The sequence below is a fragment of the Arachis ipaensis genome, chromosome B4, assembly GCF_059453495.1.
Source record: "Arachis ipaensis isolate K30076 ecotype BB chromosome B4, ASM5945349v1, whole genome shotgun sequence".
In the NCBI taxonomy this organism is placed as follows: Eukaryota; Viridiplantae; Streptophyta; class Magnoliopsida; order Fabales; family Fabaceae; genus Arachis; species Arachis ipaensis.
In genome coordinates this window covers 144,702,134-144,730,118 of record NC_142439.1, presented here as the reverse complement: position 1 = coordinate 144,730,118, position 27,985 = coordinate 144,702,134, and the positions used below count along the sequence as shown (strand labels likewise).

At 33.9% G+C, this 27,985-nt stretch overlaps 3 protein-coding genes across 5 annotated transcripts; 2 read left to right on the top strand and 1 right to left on the bottom strand.

Annotated features, from left to right (window-relative positions):
- Window positions 1–5,196: 5,196 nt before the first annotated feature.
- On the top strand, window positions 5,197–7,471 carry LOC107635488 (uncharacterized). Its single transcript, XM_088485745.1, has 5 exons — window positions 5,197–5,330; window positions 5,435–5,496; window positions 5,735–5,849; window positions 6,303–6,364; window positions 7,016–7,471. The coding sequence occupies exons 1-5, from the start codon at window positions 5,231–5,233 to the stop codon at window positions 7,316–7,318; spliced, it is 642 nt and encodes a 213-aa protein (XP_088341871.1). The 5' UTR covers window positions 5,197–5,230; the 3' UTR covers window positions 7,319–7,471.
- Window positions 7,472–20,112: 12,641 nt separating this feature from the next.
- Window positions 20,113–23,819, top strand: LOC107635486 (calcium/calmodulin-regulated receptor-like kinase 2). Of its 2 annotated transcripts, none has more exons than XM_016338967.3 (8): window positions 20,113–20,557; window positions 20,943–21,307; window positions 21,572–21,725; window positions 21,833–21,959; window positions 22,153–22,235; window positions 22,315–22,386; window positions 22,743–22,946; window positions 23,183–23,819. In XM_016338967.3, the coding sequence occupies exons 2-8, from the start codon at window positions 20,979–20,981 to the stop codon at window positions 23,486–23,488; spliced, it is 1,275 nt and encodes a 424-aa protein (XP_016194453.1). In that variant the 5' UTR covers window positions 20,113–20,557; window positions 20,943–20,978; the 3' UTR covers window positions 23,489–23,819. The 2 variants fall into 2 exon arrangements, with proteins under 2 accessions (XP_016194453.1, XP_016194454.1); XM_016338968.3 differs by having other exon boundaries at window positions 20,203–20,557; window positions 20,921–21,307.
- Window positions 23,820–24,051: 232 nt separating this feature from the next.
- Window positions 24,052–27,985, bottom strand: LOC107635484 (phosphatidylinositol 4-kinase gamma 7). 2 transcript variants are annotated; one of them, XM_016338965.3, is made up of 4 exons: window positions 27,721–27,985; window positions 27,434–27,507; window positions 26,447–26,505; window positions 24,052–26,345 (listed from the first exon to the last, which is right to left on the bottom strand). In XM_016338965.3, the coding sequence occupies exon 4, from the start codon at window positions 26,208–26,210 to the stop codon at window positions 24,330–24,332; it is 1,881 nt and encodes a 626-aa protein (XP_016194451.1). In that variant the 5' UTR covers window positions 26,211–26,345; window positions 26,447–26,505; window positions 27,434–27,507; window positions 27,721–27,985; the 3' UTR covers window positions 24,052–24,329. The 2 variants fall into 2 exon arrangements, with proteins under 2 accessions (XP_016194451.1, XP_088339917.1); XM_088483791.1 differs by having other exon boundaries at window positions 26,447–26,493; window positions 27,721–27,900.

Below are 27,985 nucleotides of genomic sequence, written 5' to 3'. Positions count from 1 at the left end.
GCGGCAATTTAGCAAAGCATGTGCGTATGTTCTTAAAAGCCAAACAGATTTTCATTTCTTTGAAAATTGGACTCTATATATACTTTTTAGTATTTAGTTTTTACATTGTAGCTGGTTCACATTTCACACTTGTAAATTTCTACATGCCTATTGCCACCACTCCTCAAAAGCACCACTTCCGTACGTACATGCGTTACAGATTTTATTTGACCATGCTTTTCTCCACAACAAAAATCACCTAATTATATAAGTGAATTATATAGTAAAGATGTAAGTTTACAGATTTTTTCTTTAATAGGATGAAAGAAAGATTGATAAAGGTAGGATCTATAATTCTATATTTTGAATAATAATAAAATAATAAAAAATAACTATAAAAAAAATTTATACTCTCTCTATACCACTTCAATCTGTACAATAGAATGTCCCAATTATATACTATATACTTCCATTTATAGTAATTTTTTAAGTTAATACATTCATAATAAAATCCTTCTATATATGTTTAAAGGGATTAATTAGGGAAATAACCTTTGTAGTCAATATTAATATTTTTTTAATTTTCAATTTTTATCTTTAATCTTAAATTCTAAATTATAAACTCTATTCTGAACTCTAAATTTTAAATTAACAAAAGGTTACAAAAATAAAAGAATTAATGACCAATGTTGATTAATTTAAAATGAATTCCCTATACTTATTCATTTATTCATGCTTGAATAATATGTAGAATTTTAATTCGAAGGGCACATAGAAGTAGATGGATTAGTGAGAATTATATATTTATGAAAAAAATTCTCTAAATGGGAAAAATTTTAAAATGATAAAATGAAAGATTAATTATTATTAAATTTTAATTTAAAAGTATTTAAACTCTTATTTTTTTTTATTTTACTAACTTATTCATTCTAGAAGAGATTAATCAATCTTTTATATATGACTAGCTTAAAATATAATTTTTATAGTAGTTAATAGAAAAAATCACTCTTAATTTTTGTCCATTTAGTAAATCCTACAATACTATGAAGAATTGATATTTTTGCCAATTGACGAATAAGTGAATAACCAAATAAAAAAGTTTGTATAATTAGCCATATTGCTTATAATGCATAGTGTCGGTGAAATATGTATATTTTGCATGTAGAGCCTTTTTTCTTAATGCAAAAGCAAACCGACCCAATGGTTTTGGTTATTATTAGGAGTGGCATTACACTATTCTCAAAAAGAGGGCACTAGCACCAACTTGGAGATCACGCCCTCGTGTTCTTAATTAAGCAAGCAAGTCCATCCAACACAAGTTTTGGTATGTTGTTTAATGTGCTTAATTATATTATTTTTTATTTGCTAAAATTAATTAAAAGGCTACATATATATTATTCCGCAATTCCATGCATGTTGGAGTAATCAATTGCCCACCACGTCTTTCAAAAGGCTCTTAGTTTGATACTCTCATGCCGCTTTGGGACTTTTGTTTGTCTTCTCGTAATTCCTTCACGTGAAATTGATAATTAAGATTATTAGATAATTTAATTAATTGAATTAAATTTTTATTTAATGACTCTCAGTTATTAATTTTATGTGAAGTTAGTTGTAATTGAATTTTTATTTATATATATATTTTAATAATTTAATTTTTTTTAAAATAATTATACGATCTAATATTAGAATTTTTAAAATCTAAAAAAATATGTTTAATTTATTTAACTGTGATTATTATAATTATAACCTAATTAAAACTAGATAAAAATTAATGAAAACTAAATGTTTCATTAAAATAATCTTATCAATACAATAATAGATAGTGATGTGTGACTATATAAAATAAAATACTAAAATCTTGATGCGGCGGAGCCGTGGATGTACTGGTGTCTGAATTAGTGCAAGTGCAGATAAGGAGGAGCCGCTTCTAGCATTGCTACCTTTGTATGCATCTGGTCTTAGTAGATGTCCATCTGTCGCCGCATGTCCTGTATGTGCTCTAGCTCTTAGCTGAGTTCCTGACTCAGGGACTCTGTCTTCATATTCTAAGCATTTTTTGTCGCCATGCGTTCAAGCAGTTCCTTATATTTCTGCTCAGCCAAATGAATCTACTGACCTTAATCCTATGGGCTCTATGGACCTGCTCATACAAATTCACTACGTCCTTAGAAGTGTGAACTGTTAGGAAATTATTTTAATTTTTTAATTTGTTTGTGCACAATACATATATTAATTATAATCATAAATTATGCTATTTCAAATTAAATGACTTATATAATGGTGATCTCATTTATTGTTATAAATGTTAAATTCAATAAGTCATAATTACTTTTGATTTAGAATTAAATGAGAATAAAATCAGATATTATCTTTTGGACTTTAGATAATAATCTTTTGGATTTTAGATATATTATCTTTTGGACTTTAGATACTATTTTTATTTGGGCTTTAGGATTTAATGTGTGTCATGCTCAAATATAAATAGTACCTTCAGAATTTTGGTCTCTAGTATATCAAAACCGTCTTTTGTCGCTCTTTCCCCATCAGAAGAGTCACAGTATAGCCCTATTAAGAATACAGAAGATTATGATATATTTTTGGTGATTCAATATGAATGATGTAAATTAATGAAATAATTTATTCCAACATGAACCAAATCAAGATCTTTACTTTCTCTAAAATGTGAAGCTTCCAAAGCCACATCCAATTTGAACCACTATCCCATGTCATGGTTCGCTCTAGAAGCTCGTGGTACCCTGATTTTGCAGAATAATCCTTGTCGTTCCACAACCAACCCAATATGGAGTTCGTAACTTGGTCCGCTGTGTAACCCATAATATTTATGGCAAGCTCTTGTGAAATATGTGAGTAAATACGGTTAAGCTGTCAGTTGTTGTCCACAAAAAATTCCCAATGCAGAAATCAGTTTCATCAATCTTAATAACGTTCATCGTCTCACACACAGTACCCGTTTTCATCTACGGATAAAACCAAAAACTATTAGTCAGATGACCAATATTCCATTTGTAACCATCCCTATAAATACCTACAACTTTGGCAATAATAGATTTTCAAAGCACAGATGAATGATTGGTTTTCATTGTAATAGAAGCGAGGACTGATTTTGCAAGACAAAGTCACCTCGTCTATGTATTCTATTATACGTGTTTTTAAGTTAATCTTAAAAGTTATAGTTCTCTTTTTTATGAAGTACATAATTTCCTGAACTAAGAATGATGTTATTTGAGGACCCCTCTCCGAAATGAATCGCCCTTAAAAAGGTCCAATAATATTATATGGTCTCATGATGTTTTATTAAACATAAAATAATCTTAATAATTAAAATGGTGGCACATCAATAACAAACAAATGAGATTTTGAAGAACACTCATTTTGTCTTATCTAATGTTTATTATTCTTCAAGTCATTTGTAGTGTACGAAAATGTGTTTAGTTAATATCTGACAACGGTCTAATTAATCCATTTTGTCTCATACACCAAAGAAAACACTATTTTGTCTCAACTCAATCATCTTTCCAAAGATACATAGATGACGGTAGTAGTGGTCCTGTTCCACTCCATTATTCAATGTGTCAGAATATATATATATATTTTGAGATTTACATGCATGGTCATAAGCTACGAATCATATACCATCACTACAGTAAGGTTTTAGTCAATGCAATGTATTAAAAATTAGTTGATTATTCCATTTTTTTTAAAGAAGACTGTCACATACTTAACCCAGAATTTAATTAAATAAAAAAATATATATTAATTATTATATTTTTAATATATCTCTTTTAAACAATTTTTTTTGGAATTAAACTTTTTTTAAAAATTAGAATAATAAATTCAAATTTTAAATCATAAAAATTTTATTATTATATTATAAAATTATTTATTTAAAAAATTTAAATTAATAAAAAGATATATAAATAATTATATTTTTAATAAAAATTACTTTATATTCGTTCTTCTATTACCATTTACCTCTAATCTTATCTATTACTTGTATTATGAATTTATTTTACATTCCTAAGTCAGTAATATTCTTAAATTTATACATATATAAAATAATTTTTTTAAAGATAGAATTAAATATATATATTTTGTCTATAATACTAGATAGATATTCCCTTGATTTGCTATGTTTCAGTTCATAGCTACTGGCAAGTGATATATATATATATATATATATATATCAAGAGAGCAAGATTGAAGAATTTCATAAGTAAAGAGTATTTTTTGATACTCTATTTAACTGTAAAATAATTTTAAGCAGTTATGATTAGTAGCCTAGTAGGTGTTATATAAAGAATGTTTTTTATTATTAAATTATTTTTGGGCTTTTTTTTTGTTATTAAACCAATTAAGTTTTTTTTTTTAAAGAGTGCACTTCATTTAGCATACAAATTTTTCTATTTTTTTTCTGTTGCTTTCACTGGGTACTTTGTTTTCTATTATAATGGAAAAATGACTTAGCAATAAAAGACATTCTTTATATAACACCTACTAATAAGAGTATTAAGGAGTACCTTTTATCTACTGAATTTCTCAATTTTACTCTCTTGATATGTGGTGTTAATAATATATAATAATATATATATTATAAAAAATACAAAAGATCTAACTGATCTTAAGTTTTATTTTTCACCCTTATCATTTTTTTATTTATTTTATGGGTATATACTATGATGTTTAATTAGTAGGCACACATGATGATTATGTGAAAGCCAAGTTATGACTTTTATGGTTATTTAGTTCAGTTTTTTACGTCTCAAATCAATTCTAACTATACTATTATACATTCAAAAAATACTACAAAAAAAAAAAAAATAATAACTAAATCAATAATCATATGTTATATTTTTTTTAATTAAATAATTAACTACTAAAATAATCAAATCTACCATGATAAAATAACTAAATCTATAATAAATAAATAAATAATCGAACTTGCTTTAAAAATTACATATACACTCCTTCCTTTAAAAAAAACCTTGAAATTTTAAATAATTAATTAATTCATCTGATTTTGAGCTTTTCTGAGCTTTTCACATACCAATGAATAATATAATAATTTAAGAAACAGATGTCGGAACCCTAGTTTTGACCTATGTTTGAACTACTTTGATTTTAACTCTCTATAAAACCATGTTCTCCTTGTTAAGTTTTCTCTCTTTATTTGATATAGTTGTTGAACCAAAAAGAAAATATACAAAACCATATAAGAAGAAACACTCATCAAATGAAGCTCAAAATAATCAGAATGATTTCAAGCCTTCTATTAGGGTTTATGCTAGTCATCACTGCCCAAGGGAACTCATCATCAGTTTCAAATGTTTCAGGTAATAAAATACCATATTTAATCTTCTTTAATTATTTATTAAAATCTAATCAATTAAGTTCCCATGATCTAACCAGTTCCCACAAATTCTTGATGAAATTTTAGGTCAGAATAGTAACCAAAACAAGCTTGAGGTGATGACTGGAATTACAACCATGCATCAAAAGGTATGTCCAATATTTAGTTAAATTATTAGATATATTTATAGAAATTAAACTAGATAAAACTCATATAAATAGGTATATATATAGATTTAAAAAAAAAAGAAAAAGAAAAAGACTTATGTTAAGAGTATTATTCCGGAAATCTATATATAATAGATTTTCAAATAAATGTTCTATTTTATTAGTATATATATATATATATATATATATAAAATGTATAAGGTGTGATATATATGAGCAGGAACCAATAATTGAAAGGAGTGGAATTAGGAAACTATGGCTTGGAGCAAAGAAGAAACTTACAAAACATGAAGAAGACATGGATTCCAAGAATACTCATGAAGAGAATATTTCAGGTGCAACAACATATTTTGATGGAATATTTGATGAGGGAGATCATAAAATTGTAAAATGTTGTAAACAACCAAGAAAGCTACTCTTAATGGATCATGGTTTTGTAGCATTCACTGATGATTATCATGGGCCAACCCACCACCTTCCAAAACATAACTGAGTAAAAAGCTTTCAAAACCCTTGTGAGTGTATAATTATATACATATGTGTATTTGCTAGCTTAAAATTAATTAAACTAAACTTTCATTTCATGTGCACCTTTTACTTTCCTAAAACTTTTATTTAATTTGAAACATAATATATATACTTGTTTTTTTTTTTAAGAAATCTTTAGATAGGGATGGATTTGAATCACCTCTTTTTGTTGTGTGTGCTAATGAAGATGGTAATATAAAAAGTATATTCATAATTTATCAAAGATTTTTTTCCCCTTATGCTTTAATTTCATTGCTCAGGAAATGTGCTATATGGTTTGAAGTCCTCTTTCGGAAGCCTAGGAGAGCAAAAGAAAGATCAGGTTCTAATTTTTTATATCCTTATACATTATTTTTATTACATCATTTTTGTTCCCAACATTATTGAATATGCATGTGTTTAAAGTTTTAGAGTTATGATATATAGTTTAAAATAATACTCAGGTTTGACATACAAGACTATATATTAAAATCAATACATATAGTCTCCATATAAGTGTTATTAGGAGATTAATTCTTAAACTAAAGTTGATTCTTAATTAGATCCTCACCTCATTCATTGGAAAGAAGAATCAACACAGTTCAATTTCAAATGTGCAATACTTTATTTTAGTATGTTATCTCAATATAATGATGACTTGTTCTTATTCTTTTAAAGCTTCTCTCATACTGAGAGTCAAACCTTGTCATTTTTTTCTTTTCGAAAGAAACAAAGTTTAATTTTAATACATTGACAATGTAAAATATTTTATATAATCGTGCAATCATATTCATCTTTTTAAATAATTATTTACGTAGTTAATAAAAATAATAGTTATTTTAGTGATGTGGCATTACATAATTAAATGTACGTGTAAAACTGTTTTACACTGGTTAGTACATCAATCAAAATTAAATTCAAGAAACATAATCCCATTTTTTTTTAATCAAACAGTGATCTAAAAATAATATTATTGTACATTTATTTTACACAGAATAAGCATGTGATAATGGAGTCAAAGGCATCAAGATTATTCACCAAATTTGTGATTCCAAGGAGAAGTGGTCCAACCAAAACAAACAGAAAATGTTCACAAGATTGCAATGATGTATCAATTAATGAAAGAAGAAGGAAGAGCTTAAAGATATCTGAAGGTACTTCTCATAAGAAAGATGAAAGCCATCATCACCAAAGTCTTGTTGAGGCAGAAAAAGAGGTAGCCAATCTCATCTATAAAGATTATAAAGGAAAACCAAGCCACAAGCCACCCATCAATAATAATGAGCCTGGAAATTGAGATAGATCCAAAGATAAGAAGAGTGTAATAATAATAATAATTAATAATGATGATAATGCCATAGATAGATCCATATATTATACTATAGTATATGTATTTATTAGGAAAGTTCTGTGCCATGTAGCTAGATAACAATTAATTAACTACTTTGGTATGGCCTTGCAGCTAGATATAACTAATATAGGTTTGGTTTCCTATTATATCTATAGTTTTATATTTTATTTTATGTGTATCAAACATAGGACTTAAGTGGTTTCAATTTTCTTTTCATCATATAGTACTAATCAAGCTTGGATATAGGTAAAGTTTCTGTAGCCAATAAACTATAGCTCAAATGACATAATTTTTTCATACTCACTTAGAAATCGCAGATTCGAGTCTTTCTATTTTTGATAAAAAAAAAAAGTGAAGTTCTGTAGTTTAAATATTTTCTCATGCATTATGATTATTGTATATTTTATCATTGAAATTTCGTGAGTCCCATAATGAGCTTCCTTATTAATGAAGTATATATATATATTTAGGAGATTCACGAAAATAATTATGAGAAGAACATAAAAAGTTTTCTGAGGAGAATTAAATGCGTTAGAAATTATTACTATAAAAACTAATTAATTTATCTATTCATTTATATTATAAAAAATTATTCTATATTATTTTTTGTAACTGTGCCATGTCAATAATTTTATATAAATGGCAAATTTGCAATATAAAAAATAATAAAATTTTACAAAAAATATACAAAACTTGAATCATATTAATCAATAAAATTTAATATCTATTATTATTATTTAATTATTAAATAAAAAAATAATAACTAAATACAATTAACGTCTATATTAAAATTATAATAATAATAATTTTATGTTATAAATACTTAAAGTGTATATTATTTGATATATTTAAACATATTTAAAAGTACTCTTGCTATTATTATTTTATTTTATATATTCTCTCAAATAAATTATCCAAAATATTTTCGATTACATTCAACTTTAATTTAGCATAAAATATTTACTTGTTATATAAATATTTCAATATCTCATCATTAATGAAATTTATTTATAATTTTGTTATATTTTTTAGATTTTCATTCGCAATCATTTTTTTTTCTTTGATCGTCTCCAAACACACAACTCTAAAGAAAATTTTAAAATTTACGATATAAAACATTCTTTTTAAAATATTAGCAAATAAATAAATAATTTATTTTTGAATAATATAATAATTTTAAATTTATATTATATAATATAATTAATTTAATTCCATGTCCAGTTCTTAATCTAGTTACTATAAACCTGGGTAAAGTTCTTCTGTAAGAAGATATGTGAAATATTTTCCATAAATTAAAGAATTCCACGCATATGGAATCGGACCTCGTGTTCTTACCAAATTACCATTTTGTCATGATGTATATGTAGCCGCCATAGCCGAACAAACTATTGAATTCTCATCCAATAACCCAGTATTCAATACAATTTCTCGATTTTTTTTTTTTTTGAATTAAAGGGAGCTTAACACAGTAGGGTGGAGCATTGAAAATGTAATACAAAGAGAAAGAGTAAATTAAATACCAGTCAACCCCTAATCATTTTCATCAAGGCTATCAACAACCAAAGAACTCCCCACCAATCCATTCCTCCACAAACTCAAACGACTTGTTTATAATTGTCGGCACACCTGAGGCTTGATTTCGGAACAGCCTGCTATTTCTTTCTAACCAGATTGTTCAGACAACAGCAAAGAACTCCATGAATCACCTCTTTCTATCCACTTTCCTTTCTGCTACAGTCGTCCAACTTTCAAAGTGGTCCTTTAGAGTACCTGACAAGCACCAACTCCTTCCCAAGGCAAGTAACCAAGCACACCACACCTGCCATGTAATCTCACAACCAAGAAACAGATGAAAGGCAGTTTCCTCATACTTACAACATAGCACACACAAAGTATCATTCTGATCAATGACATGTAATTTACCCAGTCGGTCTTTAGTTTTCACCCTCTCGATCAACACAAACCAGGACAACAACTCAATCCTCGGGGGGACGAAACCTTTCCAAACCGCACTTGTGAAGCTATAGCTTGTGATTTTCTCCGGTAGAACTTCCGCATGCAGCGCCTGGGCACAGGACTTAGTTGAAAACACACCTGTTCTATCGAGTTTCCACACCACGCTATCCTCTCTCGCATCTATGGGCTTCACTGTGCGTAAAGTCTCATGGAGTTGGTTAACTAAATCCAACTCCCATTGGAACAACTCCCTCCTCCACTGGAAACTCCAAATCCATTCCAAACCATCCCAAAACCCACACTCGCCTACCACTGCCCCGGTGAGGGTTGATACCGAGTATAGTCTAGGAAACAAATCTTTCAACACCCCATTAGGTAGCCAGCTATCCTCCCAAAATCGGATTGTTCTGCCGTTCCCGAGGTCCATCAACAACCCGCTGATTATCTTTTCTCTCACCCGCGGTTCGCGAATGGGGAGTTGACAAATATCCTTCCAAGGCCCCCCTCTTTTAGGGACAGGCTGGCCTCTCAACATGATAGTAGGATCCATGTGGGTGCATGAGCAAACCACTTCCTTCCATAAGGGACAGTCTTCCTTTGAGAACCTCCACCACCACTTAAACAACATCGCTGTATTTCGAATAACTGCATCACCAACTCCCAATCCACCTGCCTTCTTTGGAGCCATTACTACTTCCCACTTCACAAGTGGTAGTCCTTGCCTCCCCTCCTCCGTACTCTATAAGAACTGGCGTTGTAATGTAATCAATTTTTCTGCCACCATCTTCGGCATCCTGTATAGGCTGAGGTAATAAATAGGCAGACTATTTAGGACCGATTTAATGAGTACCAGCTTGCCCGCTTTGTTTAGGGTCTTCGCTTTCCACAAGCTCAGCTTTTCTTCCACCTTATCAATCACTGGTTTCCATGTCCTGACTAGTCTCGGATTTGCTCCCAATGGTATGCCCAGATATCTAATTGGTAATGATGCCTCTGTACAGCCCAATAACATACACATTCTACGGGTCCACCGATTATCACAATTGATCGGAATGATGTTGGATTTCTGAAAATTGATGCTCAATCCAGACATCAGTTCAAAGCACCTGAGCATTCGCTGATAATTCCTGATTGTCTCCTCTTCAGGTGGGCAAAAGAGGATAGTATCATCTGCAAACTGCAAATGAGACAGCTCAATATTATCCTTCCCAACCAGCAGTGGAGAGATACGACCATTCCTAACTGCCTCCCCAATCATCCTATGTAACACATCAACGACTAGCACAAACAGGAACGGAGATAGCGGGTCTCCTTGTCTCAGGCCCCTTTCCATCTTGAACGGCTTCGAAGGTGATCCATTAACAAGTACCGACATAGACGCAGAACAGACACACTCCTGAATCCAGCCTCTCCATCTCTGCCCAAAACCCATCTTCTGTAAAACAATATCCACAAATCCCCACTTGACTCTATCATACGCCTTTTGGAAGTCTAGCTTGATTATCGCAGAGCTCTTTTTCCGTGCCTTCAGCCAATGCACTGTTTCACAGGCGATCAACACCCCATCGTGTATTTTCCTACCCTTCACGAAAGCGCTCTGAGTCTCCCCTACCAGCCCCGGCATCACTCGCCGCATCCTCCGGACCAACACCTTAGAAATGACCTTATAGACACAACCCACCATACTAATCGGCCGAAAATCCTTGATTTCCCTAGCTCCAGTAAACTTCGGCGCCAGCGTTACCCAAGTGACGTTCGACTCACTAGGGAGCTTTGCTGACTGAAAGAACCCTTTCACTGTTTCAGTGAACTCTCCACCTAAGTCTTCCCAACACTTCTTTATAAAATGCATATTATACCCATCATTTTCTGGTGCCTTTGTTGATTCACAATCCCAAACTGTCCCTCGATTAAGATTAGATTATTAAAAAAAGTGATTAGCAAAGCGATCAAAGGTTAGTAATACTTTTTAGGATGTACGACGAATTTTTATTTAAATTATAAGACGTGCTAAACACACCAAAAAAAAATTCTCAAGAAAAAGTAATAACTATTATAGGACAATATTTGACAAATTCATTTTGTTTTAATTTTTTTTGACAACTTTATAATTTCTTTGTATTTTGTTACAGTTCAATATTCTAACTATGTTTAAAGTATTTTTCGATTTAAATATATTCAATTTTTTGGGAATAATTAAACAACAAGATATTCAATCCAGATTATATAAAGAAATTTCGTTAAATTTGGCATAAATCTGGTTGATTTTTTTTTCTAGTTTCTAATACGCTATAAATACAAAGTGAAATATCCGGCCCAAAATATATTTTATATATATATTTTTCTAATTATTATATCTTTTGGGAAAAAAATAACTTAAAGGTTAGAATTCCTTATAAATATTACTGTTATTTTACTCGTGGATCATTGTTAATTGGAGGTCGTCCTCCTTTCTCGAATGCTGACCCGTTCAAAGTCCCTGTTTAATTATTGTTGATCATTTCCATTCTAATAGTTAATTCTTTGTTATACTACTCTTGTAAATTAAATAGGTACTAGTGGAATAGTTGCGAAAGTTAAATAGTACAAGTTTACATTATAATAGTATCTATTCAAGGTACCATGATTAATAAAAAAAAAAAGACAACTATAGTTTTACGTCATTTATTTATACCCTAATTAAAAAAAAAAAAAAAAACCCAAAAGATTCTTGTTTGGTCTAATACATATCGACACACCATAATGTCCAATGCATACCTTTTTGAGAGAAAATTGGTTTTTCACAAATGGACATTATTCTCAAGGGAATATAATGATTTTTTAATATGGTTGAAAATATTAACTATATCTGCAGGAATTTAATTTGACCTAATTTATTTGGATAGAATTAACAATTTAATTTGTAGAATATTATTCTCAAGAAAATATAATAATTTTTAAGATGGACTGAAAATACTAATTCTGTCCGTGAGTATCTAATTTTACCAACCCATTTGAATAGAGTTAAGAGTGTAACAACTAACAACTGACTTCTTTTTTTATCTCTCATTTTTAAAATTTAAAAATGAGAGATAAAAAATGAGAGTTAAATCTCAGAGTGGTCCCTAAATTTGCACTTGAGCCTCAAAGTGGTCCTTAAACTTACATTGGCCCCAATGTTATCCCCGAATTTAACACAGGTGGCTCACGGTCGTCCCTGGAGCATTTTTCGGTGACGGAAAAATGAGGTGGATTGACAGATGCCACGCTGGACTTCCAAAACGACGTCGTTTTTAATTTGGCGCCCAAATTGCATTGAAACGTCGTCGGTTAGTGTTTACAGAAGGGATTTAACATGCAGTGACTACTTCTCTCTCGATCCAACACAGTCTCTTCCTCTTCTCCTTATTTTCTTCAATGGCGCCACTTTGAGAGGGATTTTCGCTGGCCTTCTCTCTCAAGGAAAGCAAGCATATTGTGATTACATCGTCTCTATCACACACGTAGTAGTCTGACGGAAAGCATCTTGATTGTTAGAGGTAACCAAAATAGAAAGGAGAAACAAAATAGCTACTGTTCACTCCTTTATTTTTGTTGATCATGGCTTTTTGTACATTGTTAAGTGGTTATATATTCATTCATTCATCGTTTTCTTATGTGATTTTTCTGGAAATTTTTATTAGGGTTTTCTCCGTATATTGTTGTTGCGTTTTTATTGATTATTTTTTGCTATAATGATGGAATCCCTGGTTGTAATGTGCTGAAAATAGAAGTATGTAGGTTATTTATGTATGCAGTTTATGTGTGTTCATGGAGGGTTAGGGACTGGGGTTATTGTGCTTTCCTGGTTGATGACAATTTTGATGATCATTTGTTATTTGCAGATGGGTCTCATTACTATTGTGTGTCACCATGGGGGATCCTTTGTGAGGAGTGAAGACGGTGTCCTATCATACACCAGGGATCATATTTCAGAGATTCCGAAGCTTGACCCTGATCGACTAGATGTCTTTTTCATCAGGAATTACTACAAAGAGCTTGGGTATGATAAGGCGGAACACTGTTGGTGGCTGGTTCCAAACAGACCCTTAGAGACTGGCCTAAGAAAACTTAATTCTGATGCTGAGCTCCTGGAGATGTGCTTCCTTGCTGAAAGTAACCACGGAGAGGTGCATGTGTACTATGAACACGGGGTATCTATTCCAACATACTTGGAAGAACCACCATTCAAAAAGGGCAAGGAGGTGGTGGTTGAAGTCCCTACCCAACCAGTTTTGCTGAGAATAGGACCAAGCTCCACGGCCATTCCTCCACACCCAGTTCCAAACCCATGTATCAACCACCTGAAAACTACCGAACCCACCCAGGAGGCAACCTCTACAAAAACTACCCCTGCCCCACCCAACCAAGACATGGACCATAGTGAAGTACCAGTTACAACCACCAAATCAACCCCAATTTTCAAATCTACCATTCCGACTCCAATTTCTATGGCTGCTACCCCTACCCCACCCAACCAAGACATGGATCATACTCAAGCACCAACTACAACCACCAAATCAATCCCAATTCCCAAAAGTACTCCAACACCAGTGCCTAAGCCAAAACAGGGTAAGATTTTTCAACCGAAAGTGTCCCAAAAGAAAGGGACAGAGAAGAAAGGTGCTGCTTTGAAAAAAACTGTGAAGAAAGGCGAACCAAGAACAACACTAAATAGGAGATATATAACCAGGGGTTTAGCTAAAGGTCATGTGGCAAGGGAAACAACTAAGGGTAAAGGAAAGCAAGCTGATACGGTTGTCTTATCAGAATCAGACTCTTCGGACATTTATGAAAGTGCAGAGGATAGTGCTTACAAGCCTGGAGCTGAGGAGAGTTCCAGTGAGAAAGAGGTCACCAATACCATACTGAAAGCTAAAAGGAAAGAGGTAAGCAGGAAGCATCGTAAAAAAGTTAAAGTCAGTAAATTGTGGAAGGAGATACTAGAACCTGATGATGGATTAGTACCTGAGGATGATTCGGGAGAAGATGATGAGTTATTTTTTGGACAACCGGCAAACCACAATCCTAATATTGGAGGTTATAATGCTCATGATGAATATCATGATGAGTCAGATGGGGCAGATTCTTGGCATTCCGAAGAAATGAAGACACCTCCTAACTCAGAGGATGAATTTGCTGAAGTTGAGGATGACGACGCATTTTCTGTTTTCAGAGAAGGAACAAGGTTCGGGGAACTACGGTTAGAGGTAGGTATGAAATTCAACACGAATATGGATTTTAAGGAGACTGTGAGGGAGTATTGCATCCATGAAGATAGGAGAGTTAGATTCAAGAAAAATGATAAGGTACGATGCAGGGCTTTATGTAAGGGTGAGGACTGTCCATGGGTTATCTATGCATCTAAGGATAGAGAGAGTGTTTGCTGGCAAGTTAAAACCTTCAATGATGATCATACCTGCCCAAGGGAGACAAAAAATAGACTAGCTAATAGAGGGTGGTTAGCTAGCAAGTTGCTGAAGAAGCTTAGGAAATTTCCAAATCTGAAGCACTCTGAAGCTTTAACATACTTCAAAAGTAAATGTGACTTGGACTTGAACAAGTCTTTCCTGACAAGAGCACTTGGAGATGCAAGACACATTGTGTATGGTGATACTGCTGCACAATATGGGATAGTGAGAGACTATGGTGAGACTCTCTTGAAGTGCAACCCTGGTTCTACTGTGCGCATCACAACAATTCCTCATCCCAACCCCGCAGAAAAGCCCACTTTTGACAAGATGTATATTTGTCTCGATGGATGCAAGAAGGGGTTTAAGGCGGGATGTAGACCTCTAATAGGACTTGATGGAGCATTCCTGAAAACCAGATTTGGTGGACAAATATTGGCAGCCATTGGACAAGACGCCAATAATCACATTTACGTTATTGCATATGCCATTGTACCAGTTGAGAACACTGATAATTGGAGGTGGTTCCTTGAGCTGCTGCATGAGGATCTAGGGAGCTACACACAAAATAGGTAGTGTTTCATTTCGGACATGCAAAAGGTAATGACAAATTCGTTATTTACTGCTTTCATGATTCTGTTTCAATATCTACTGGTTTGTTTCACACATTGTTGTTGTTGTTGCCTGTGTTGATAGAATGGAATAGGAATAGAACGTAATAAATCGTGGGGATGAGTTTGCTGTCACTTATACATGTGTAGGGACATCTTTGCACTCACTTATGTATGTGTAGGGACTAATTTTATGTCACTTATGTAACGTGAGGGACTATTTTGGGTCCCGATATTGTAAGTTACTAATTTCTGTGGTTTCCTGCAGGGACTAATCACAGCTGTGCAGGAGGTCTTTCTTGATGTCCACCACAGATTTTGTGTGTGGCACTTGTGGAGAAACTTCAATAAGCAGTGGAAAGACAACGAACTCAGAGGATTACTGTGGGAGTGTGCAAGGTCTACCACTCAAGAGGAATTTATTGAGGGGATGATGAAAATTCAGAGAGCTAACAAGCAAGCATGGGAGTACCTTTTCAAGTGGCGAAGAGATGCATGGAGTCGGGCCTTCTTCCCTACTCAACCAAAATGTGACAACATCTGTAACAATGCTTGCAAAGTATTCAATGCAAGAATCAAGAAAGAAAGGGGTAAACCAATTATCACACTACTCGAGGAGTTTAGAATGTATATCATGAGGACGATAGCCCGAAACAAAATGAAATTCAGGAACCATGTAGGCTTACTACCCCCTGTTCAGCATAGCCGCTTGGAGAAGATCGGGAATGCTTCAAAGAGTTGGGTGCCAATGTGGTCTGGAGATGCAGACTATGAACAATTTGAGGTCCATGGATGGCCAATCAACATGGTAGTGGACCTGGGAAAGGGAATATGCACCTGTGGATTTTGGCAGCTGAGTGGTATTAATTTAATTGTCATTACTGTTCTTATAGCAAATGTCATTACTGTTACACTTTAGTTGTTCTAAAACTTACTCTGATATTGTAATTGTGTTTCCTTAATTTATTCTGGGTTGCATGCTGGTTCTGGAATTGGTTACTTAGTAACTTGGGTGCATTTTATTGAATTGAAACAGGGATGCCCTGTGTCCATGCTTGTGCTGCAATGGCTAGGGCAGGCAAGCAGCCTGAAAACTTCTGTCATAGATGCTTGACAATGGATGCATACAACGATACATATGCATTCCATATCAATCCTATTCCTGGCCAGAAACTATGGGAGAAGTCACTTTACAATAGACCACAACCACCTAAGTTTAAGAAGATGCCAGGGGCACCCAAGAAGAAACGAAGAAAGGAGGCTGATGAAGGCCCGGTTGGAGGCAAGAAGCAGAAGATTACCAAGATGAAGAGGGTATATAAAGAGGGTTCATGCCGTCATTGTGGTGGCAAGGGTCACGACAAGAGAAACTGTGCTAAGAAGAAGGCTGACGACGAGGCTGCAGCTGTTGCAGCTGCTGTAGCTGCTACTGCTAGTGAAGCTAATACAGGAAATCAGCAACAACCTCCCCCTGCTGCACCTGAAGTACAAGATGAGGGCAATGTTACTGAGATTGAGGTAGGCATGAGTCAACCACTTGTGTAAGAAAATGAAAATGAAGACTCCCACCAGGTACTTCAACCCCAGGCAAGGCCACCAAAGCTCCCACAAAAAAGAAGACAACCTCCACTAGCTGCACCAACTTCGATCCCTCCAGCAGCAACCAGTGCTCCTCCACCAAGTTTTTCAAATGCTCCTCCAGCAGCCACTGTTCCAATTTCAAATACTCCACCTCCAACAACTGCTCATATCGATCTACTGGTTGGTGCATCAGCAGCTACAGCTTCAAGGTTGCGTAATGCCATGCGTTTTGTTCCAACTCCGGGCTTCAAACCACCAAAAAAATTCAAGAAATGACCATTTTGCTATTTTTTTGTTAAGATATTTTGCTTTTAAACATTGAACTTTATGGTTTCTGAGTTCCATGTGTCAGGGTGTATGTGTTTTGGGTTATGGTAGTTAGATACTCTATGTTGTCTTTTGACTGTGTCTAGTTTGACACAAACAACTTTGAAGAACAATTAACAATGTGTGAATGTTATTGTTGAATGTTTCAAAATTTATTACACTTCCTTAGCTTCATATTTCTTAATTCATAAATTACAATCAGCAACAACAATGATAAAATAGAATTATACAAATCTATTCATCTGTTCATCATAGGGTACAACGATTACAAATTTTATTTTACACAATACCAAATAGAAATCACTGCTTCCATACTACACAAACAACAATCACAATAACCACCAGAACTATAACTAACAACACACAAAATGCTAGTTTTAGAGCCTTAATTTTAGACTCCAAGCTTCCAATCTTTCAAGCTAATTTCATCCTCCACTCCTCTAGTTCGAAGCCTCGATTATCTCTGTCATTTACTTCTTCTTCATCCCAAACTTTGTCAACCCACATAAAAAGACCACACCACCTCTTGCCAATACTCTGCATTTCATGCCCATGGAGAAGAAATGTTACAAATTGAATGAGCAACAAAGCTAGGTATATACATTAATAAAAATCACTTACATTGTAGTTAAGACAACCATAAAATGGCCTCCCTGGATTCGCCTCTGTTCCTGACCACTTGAGGACGGGTCGGCTACCACACCCACACCTATCTAGAAGGCGTTCGTCACTACTTCTGACGGTTCTCCTCCAACAGCTTATCTCGGATCGTCGGTTACTAGAGCTACTAACATGGTTGCTGCCTCCACCCATCATGACCCACTGAAATCAAGCTCAACAATGGCAGAGAAGACGAAGGAGAGCAAAGAAGAAGAAATAGAGTGGTTTCGAATGATAAATTGGGGATTAGGGTTATAAATGATTTCAGGGACTAAATTGAGTTAGATAAAGTTAACAGCCACGCCAGATAGCCGTTACCTCTCCAACGTGGCGCCTCTCCATCCACGTCAGCGCGCTGTTTGGGAATATTCCCCGGAAAATGCTTCAGGGACGACTGTGAGCCACCTGTGTTAAATTCGGAGATAACATTGGGGCCAATGCAAGTTTAAGGACCACTTTGAGACTCGAGTACAAGTTCAGGACCACTCTGAAATTTAACTCAAAAAATGAAGGACGATTGTTACAAAGAGTGAAGAGGGTTGAACCACAGATAGAGTTGGATGTAGGTTTAGACCTAATCCTATTCAGTTTAATCGTACTCGTAATATATTATAGTATATAATTAAAATTTATTATACATATATAATAAATTTGATGGAGATATAATTTTTTTTTGTAATTTTAACATAAATTTTATTATAATTTTATTGTTTTTAATTTTAATACGGACTTAATTTTATATTTTTTGATTCATTAATATGTTTATGAGCTATAAAATAATTAAATATTATATTTGATTGAAAAATATTAATTTGTTTAAAATCGGGTCAGGAATGGAACTTTAGAATACAGCCGATAAAATTAGAGTTAAAAAATTTTTAAACCACGGATAGAATAGTATCGAGTTCTAGAGAGAATTTTTTCATCATCGGAAAATTTGTGGAGTTTCCATTGTACCTCAATTACTGTCTTCAGCATCACATATTTGATTGAATTGAACCACCATAAAAAAAGTGCTTTTCATTGGTATTTGATCATCTCCATTTTTATATTTAATTTTATTGGTAGGTTAATACCTTATTCATTATATAGAAGCTTCAATCAATTATATTATTATGTAAATAAATTAAATTAAATACGATAATATTTATATATAAACTAAAAATATATCTAAAAAGAATTATTTTTTATTAAAATAAAGCTTAAATTTTAAAAAATATTAAATTAATTAATTAAATTTAAAGATTGAACAAAAACTGAATATTTAAAAAAAATTAATATTATCAAAATATACTAAAATATTTAAATTTAAAGGACATGTAGTATCTTCATTCTTCGATGTTCTGCTCTTGTTTAGATCTTTTCTTAATCCTTTTTTCTAAGTAGTGAGAGTTATAGATTATAATACATTAGTATAAAACATAGACATCCACATCCTCAAGCGCAGCTAAAAATTAAAGTAGACGAAGTCGTTATCATATATTAACAGTGTAATGCGAGTAAAAAAGCAACATGCATATGCAATACAATAACATACGACAAAAATACCAAAATTAAATAAGTCAAGGACTGATTCTACAGGGAAATGGGCCCCAATCACTGGCTGCCTCATTTATCTAAATAGAAATTCTATGACAAAAAATGTTTTCAATAATTAATTTTGATATTAGTATTACAATAACAATTCTAATAATTATAATAATAACATAGCATATAATAAATTATTATTATTATTATTATTATTATGAATGTATAATAAGAATCAATCTGATATTCTTCATGTATCATTGATCTGATTTGGTACTTTTTTTTCTGGATATATAGTTATTGAATGTTAATTTTCAATTTTTCTTTTCATATACAACCAAATTTAATAATAATAACAATAATAATAAAATACCTTAAAAATTAGACAACTCTGTAATTAAATAATCAATTATAATATTTTTATTATTTTAGTTCTTCAGTATCCTTCGACTCAATAAGTCGAGGACTAATCCGTCCTTGACTGGAACTTTGTTTAAAAGTTTGTCGTTATCCAATAATTACTACGTGCATAAGATGAGATTCAAATTTCCACACTTAATTAAGTGAACTAGTGAACTAACTACTAAACCAACCGAATTTGGTTGCACATAATCAATTATAGCCATGTCTTTTTTCAAAAGTTGAAACCAACAAAAAAATCAAAGCACACGCACCAACTTGGAACAGTTGAACCTGATCAACATTCAACAATGTCTATGGTATCATGCACACTATAATTGAACAGTTTCATTTGCACTTACCAAATCCGCGTTTCCTCACTTACTATTGTTTCTTTCTTGTACGCTCCTAACAACATACATAAGCCTCCAACTTAGACACCTTCCTCAACATCATGTTGTGTTTTCAGTTTTTAATGTTACATAATTTTCTACTATTCTCTTCAACTCAGTTGGATTGGTCTATGATGCATGACATCATTGACTTTGCACCTTAAACTCGCCAAGACCAATTACAACTACAAAGAATTAATCAACACAAGGTTCAAGTTCATCTCAGGATCTGAACAAGCAACAAAAATAACAAAAAAAAATCTCTCTTTTCTATGATGGGGTCTCTGTCCTCTTCTGATTAAGGTATGGCCATATGTCATAATATGTCTTGGTTTGGAAAAAAACATATCACTGTTGTTGAATCAATCTTGATTTGACTTGGTTTCTGAGTTTTAAGGATAAGAGGGACAATTTTTGTTTCCTGTATTTCTAATTGGAAGGTTATGTTTATAGTTTGGAAATTTGGCAATCTGATAATTGATGTTATAATTTATGAATAGTAAGTATACATAAAGGGTTTGTGGATAATATATTAATATTATGCAATTATGATGATTTCCTTTGAATTTATGAATCATCTAATTCAATTTAGTATGAGTTCTTGCTAGATGAAGAATTGAATCAACTTTTTTACATAAAAAATGTGTTATGTTAACTTTGTGACAGTGAACCTTTGATCTTGTGCTAGTTTTCTGCAAGATGAAATTTTCATAGAGATCATAGAATGGTTAAGCAAGCTGATTTAGTCATCATATGTGTCACTGTTGGTGTGGCCCTTGGAGTTCTCATAGCTTGCGCCACATTCTTCGCCGCGAGGTGGTACAAGAAGCGCATTCGACTCATAAGATCTTCAAATGATCCTGGTTCAACAACTCTTCCAATAAGAACAAATGGATTGGAAGCAAGCACTGAAATTAGTGCTTCTCTCACAAGTTCCATAGCCGTTTCAGGATCAGATAATCTACAAAGGAAGACACATTATTTCGGTTGGTGGAATCATCAAACTAAGGATCCAGTTTCCCCTGCTTCTGGAATTCTGAAGTACTCTTACAAGTAAGCAACATGATTCTTTTCTCTTTTGGATTGCTTCCAAATTTTTCTGTAATAAACCATGTTACTTTTCTATATTTATATGGTGTCTGTTAATGTGACAATACAACATTGGATGTCTGTATAAAACTTTTTGTACTATCAGTGCATACAAATAAAATCTAGTTTCTAAGGCACCTTTATGGTGAAGCTTTGGTATATGTAGAAACAACCACATTGCATGTTTGTAAGGAAATGGACTTCGAATTGCACATGTAATTGTTGCAGAGAAATTCAAAAGGCCACAAAGAATTTCACAAATATATTAGGAGAAGGATCATTTGGCACAGTTTATAAAGCCACAATGGCTACAGGAGAGGTGGTAGCTGTGAAGATGCTTGCTCCCAACTCCAAACAAGGAGAGAAAGAGTTCCAGACAGAGGTGAATATGCTAATAACCTTCAAAATCCATAGTTATACTTCAATCAAATATGATTTAATTTGTATATGCCGTCCGTGGTTTACGCAGACGTGTTTGATTTCGTGCAGGTACTTCTGCTAGGAAGACTGCATCATCGGAATCTTGTGAACTTGTTAGGATACTGTGTAGATAAAGGACAGCGTATGTTGGTTTATGAATTCATGAGTAATGGAAGTTTATCAAACCTTTTATATGGTAAGTGGAAAAATGTTAGATGATAGTTGCTTCAAACAGACAGAAAAGAACTTTTTTTTCCTTTTACATGTATATTTAGCAGTCCACAATCATTAATACAAGTTTTTCTTTCTAACTTTTAACCAATTTCATCTTGCAAATGAAGTTTTCTTGAATCTTTGTTGAGACTAATTGATGCTATACATGCATTTAGATGAAGACAAGGATCTAAGTTGGGATGACAGGCTGCAGATTGCTGTTGATATTTCACATGGAATACAATACCTTCATGAAGGAGTATGTTCAAATATTTTATTTTATTATTATATTTCCCTCTAAGAACTGCATTTGGTTAATATGAACTTGCATGGAACAGGCAGTCCCACCAGTGATACATCGCGATTTGAAATCGGCCAACATACTTCTAGATCACTCCGTGAGAGCTAAGGTAAGCCAATTGTATCTCCCTGTGAGTGTGCTTAAATATAATGTTAGATTCATGTTCTTGCAAGAATGTTTGAAAATTCATTGTCTTAACACCTTCATACAATGTCAAATCAAGCATGGTCATCAATTCCTGGTAATATATGGTTCATAATAGATATGTGAATTAAGTATCTAAGGAAACTGAGAAACCATATCTTAAAAACTAGCTATTGAGAGAAAAATCGCTCTTTTTAAATACAACATCAAGCATCTCATACTATCTGATGTGGAACTCTGGGCACCCGATAATACCCAAATCCCTAATAGTGTATGATCATATGCATTGACATATAAGTAATAGGTTGTGAAATTATGTAGGTGGCTGATTTTGGGCTATCAAAGGAAGAGGTATTTGATGACCACAAATCTGGCCTTAAAGGCACATATGGCTATATGGATCCAGCATACATCTCCACAAGCAAGTTCACAATGAAGAGTGACATTTACAGTTTTGGTATAATAATCTTTGAGCTCATTACTGCCATCCACCCCCATCAAAATTTGATGGAATACATCAACCTTGTAAGTTGTTCTTGCTTTAGATAGCAGAAGCATCATCATCTTGAAATCCTCAATGCTAGAATTGTTATGAATCTGTGTAGTCCTAATAATGATTTTTCTGATATATTACACTGACCTCCCATAATAAGGTTAAGGAATATTATCACACCATACCTCTTAATATCCACAAATTGAGAGAAGTAAAATCATAGAAAAAATTGATGCAACTTAACCTTCATTTCTCTTTTTAATGGAAGGCTGCAATGGACTATGATGGCATAGATGGGATTATAGAGACACAACTTGTGGGGAAATGCAACCTTGAAGAAGTAAGGAAGCTAGCCAAAATTGCTCACAAATGTTTGCATAAATCACCTAGAAAAAGACCCTCTATTGGTGAAATATCACAAGGTATAATGATGATTAAGCAAAGGCGCCTTGTGAAGGAAGACACTATGTCATTTGCAAGCAGTAACTACTCAAGAACTTTGAGTAGGATAGAGGATCAACAAGTTGAGTTAAGTAGGATAGCCACCACCATGAACCAAAGAGAAGGTAGATGAAACCATAATTGAGGTAGCACTTAGGTTCAGTAATAGTTTTTAGGACTTCTGTAGCCCTGTCATAACCAAAGTTGATGGGGTGGTATGGGATTAATGAATCAACTACTACTAACTTGAATACATGGAAAAGAATTTTCAATTTTTAATATGTGCAGTATTTTGTTGACAATTTTAATATAAGGAGTAGATTACCCCCATTTTTATTTTTTACCTTCAAACCAAGCATTACCTTGCTCTTGTTTCAGGTTATGTGGAAAAAAAAAGGGTCTTGTAAATCGTTTTTGGCATTTTCATGATATAGATTTTGAAATGAAGAGTTACATATTGGATACTTTATATGTATATAACCTTATTAGTTATGATGTTACATGCGTTCAACATCAGTTAACCCATCGAAACCAGATCACAACAAAGCTCAGGAAACACTTTTAAAGCAACGAAGATTCGAAGTCCAACATTCCTCTTGTTAAATAACAGATTGGTATTTGACAAGATTCGTATGCCACAAGGATGGAATGAAAAATTCATCAAAATAAAAAAAGCAGACAAAGCACACAAGATAGTTTTATTAGGAACATAACATGAACAGATTTATTTAACATGCTAACCAGTGAACATAAACTGGAAAAAAACACTATAAAAAGGACATGTTCTTCACACACATTGGGAAAGTAAGGTCTCGCTTCTATTTGCTGATCGAAGAGCTTATATACCTGACAGTCTTCATATAACTATCACACACCTCGAAAATCCTGCTTTGTGCTAAGCCTCTGCATTATGCAAAGACTCCATAGTTTCATTGGTTTCACTCCATGTTTGATTGATGAGGATAAAGATAAGGCTAAAACTGGCATGACGTTCCTAGCCTCTGTCTCTGCTTCTTACTCCCGTTCCCTCGTTTGCAATTATCAAAAGCTGGGATCAACAACCTCTGAAAATTCTCAAGAAACTGGTTCCACTCCTCTTCATCCATATCTGTCACCTTCACGAAGCTAGAGGTCGCAGGCAACTCATTCAAACTCGTGTTCCCAGATGATGTACCAGCCAAAAAACCACCTTTTTGCTTTGTACCCGAGTGCTGCCAACTTTTCTCATCCATTCCCGTGCTTTTCATGGACATTGACATCATAGAAATGTTAGGTACCAAATTTCCTGCAGGGCCTGTACATTCATCTGCACCTAAGGTTGTCTCCTCTTCATTCACGGCCTCATCCTCCATCACATTTTCCTCTAGCTTAGAGAGTGGGTTTCTGCCATTTCTACTTTTTGATCCAAATGGGAAAGATGGCATGCCAGTCAGTTTCTCTTCATTCGCGTTGAAGTCAAAACTCTGATCCTCACAATCTAATTGGAACTGAGTCGCCTCTTTATCTCCTACTTCTGCCTCGAAAGAAGTAAACTCTTCCTGCTCTAATAGTTTCTTTGCTTCAATACATATAAGCTCAAGCTCACTGGGCTCTTCATCATGACCTTGAAATTCCCGACTCATCATGTCACCAATCTCAGCAAGACAAAGACCAAAGTCGGCTGCTTCCTTAAGGAATATAGTGCAGAGAACCAAAACCCGCAAACAAGCTTCTCGGATCATGGGCAGCTCCATTCTCAGCATGTCTGAATCACGAAATGGGTCTAAATTATGTATGTAGTTGAGCTCATCATCTGAGAAGGGAATTGAAGCCTGAGGCCAATGGATCCACTCAAAATACGGATCTTCCAGATTTTCAGGGAGGCAAAGACCATGATCAATAGGAACGAGCTCCACCTGATCAAATCTTCCAAGACCTTCAAGCTTCCTGACAAGAAGGTTTCCTGCATGTCTGTCCGTATTTAAAATCCGAATATCTAAAATCCCAATCCTATGAACAGCAGCAACAGGGAAACTAGAAGTTCCATGATCACTTGCATCAAAATCATGAGGAATGTACTGCTGCAGTGATGCAATCTTGCTTATTTGCTTCTTGTTAGGATGCATATTACCATTGACCCGGTCATTAATGTTAAAAATAGGATGTGTCACCTTCACAAGGGCAGTAGAAGGAACATTAGCAAAATGATCATGGTCCAGAAGGTAAGCTGCAACTTCTCTTAAGCCTGTCTCCCCAACCCTCACTGAACGTTTCAGTCCTGGTTGCCCAAGGGCGTTGCCAACAAAACCTTTTGGATTGTTTGGTGCATAAGGCTCCTCATCTGTTGGTTTGACAATAGCAGCATTTTCCCCATCGCAGTTCCTAAAATAGTATGCACCTCCCAATCCACTTTGAATGGGAATTGGTTCAATGCCCATTTTTATTGCACTTATAATATCCTTGACCAGCTGTTTTGTTTCAGAAGATATTTCTGCACAGCCTATAATCTCAATTTCTCTACTCCGATCTTTTTGCTGAAGATCCCTACCAGTTGGTGAAAGGCAAGGGCTAGATGAACTCCGGTGTAAGAAGTTCCTGGTGAGAAGAAGCGGAGAATCATTTCTAACAACACTTAAATCATTTTTCAAGATCATGTCCCCACATATAAGTGAGCTTTCCTCGGTTGGGACATTGAGTGCAATCTGCAACTTCCTCTTCACAGTATGGGCATTGTCACTTCTATCTAACTCCATCCCCAAAACACAACCAGTTTCAGTCTGTACAAATACTCGTCTCCGCCAGGAGGGCTTTTTTTCCATGTTCTTATTCCCACAACATTCACCCTTAGGAGGTCCTGTGAAGGTTGCAACAGCCATGTCGGCACATAAACGGGTGTCCAAATCAGGACACGTGTAAAGAAAAGGAGAAGGGGAAGACTTCAACGCCAGCAGCAGAGGCGGCAGTGGCAGAGAGTTTCTCTCTCAAGCAAACGCCAAACTCAAATGCTGGCACTTGATGTTGCAAAGAAGATATTTTACCATAAAATAACATAGTCAGCTCTGTAAAACCCAAAAAGCCTCAAAAGTTTATCACATAATCTTGAAAAGCTTACTTGGTAAAACAGATTCCACTCAACCAGAGTTACATTCAAGATGACACCTGATAAACAAGCTAATTGAAAAAGAAAAACAAATCACTACATAGAAATATTACCACAGAGATTAACAAACAAACATATAAAAGTGACTGTAAGCACTAATGTTGTATATGAAAAGTCAAAAAAGCATGTAATATGAAAAGTCAAAAAAGCATGTAATCTATGGTGATATAACAAGCCACAAGTGATATAACTCAATTAAGGCATTTAACCTGGAAAGATTTAATTTTTACTTGCAACAGGTTTAATTTTCTCTCACTTGCCTTGCTCGACCTAATCTCAACCACACCATAAAAAATAATTTATTCTTCCTTACTTTTTCTTATATAAATTGACCCAAAAGAACGGAACTTCACAGGCATTATTCAACACCTTAATTAATTGGGAAACTATAGGTTCTAACTACCCTAACCAATCACTAAAGACAAACCAACCATCATAATATAAATGAAAAAAAAGGCAAACTGTCCTTGATCCTAGCACCTAGGCAAATACATTCACACTTTTATATCCTAACCGAAGTCCACAACCTATAATTCATGTGAAACTGAAAACTTTGACTGCAACATGCAACTTGGATTTGGATGATCCTTTTCTCTAGAAAAATGATAGTGTCAGTCGTCATCTTCGTGCATGGATCCACCATACCACAAAAACGTAATTGCACAATACAACGCACTTTCGTGTACTCACTAATCCAACAATAATAACAAACTAATTAGATAACACATATTGATCGGATATATTATATTATTATTATTATATCATAGTATAGATATCACATAAAGCTCTAGAAAGCAAGACAAACATCACAGATCAGGAGAATAAAAAATGATTAATAAACATTAATGTAAAATTTAATCGAATATGAATTAACACAATACTATCATTACTATGAAATTCAAAACGAGAAAAAAAAATGAAAATGGATAAGATACTTGCCTCCTTCAACCTCGTGAAAGAGCCAACGCACCACAAATCTCACAGGCCATCGTTGAATTCGACAGCTTTAATCACTATCAAAAGAAAACCAAAAAGTTAAACACTAAATCACAGTTTCGGAAATTTAGAAAAAGAGGAATCAGACTGCAAAAATTCCAAAACCGTTCGATTCCTCAGAAAATTAAAAAAATAAATAAATAAAAACGATCTCGGTTCCAAAATTTAATCGATGAATATGAGAGAGCAAAAAGGTGCGGAAGAGTTAGTAAGGAAAAAGTGGAACTGACCGGAGAGGATGAGATCCGGGAAGGAGCGGCGGCGCGTAAGGCGGAGGCACCGCCGTGGACGGTGGAGGAGAGTTCGGTACTGTCCCGCTTTTCGGATTTGTTCTGTTATTTTTTTGTTTCTCTCTTTTTCTCAGTGACGAGCGAAGCGGGATAGTACGGCCTTTGGGGTTTAACTAATTCTCGTATATTTATACACTACTAAGTACTAATACGTAGGTAAATAAATTAATTTTTTAAGAAAAAAATAATGAGAAAAATTATAATT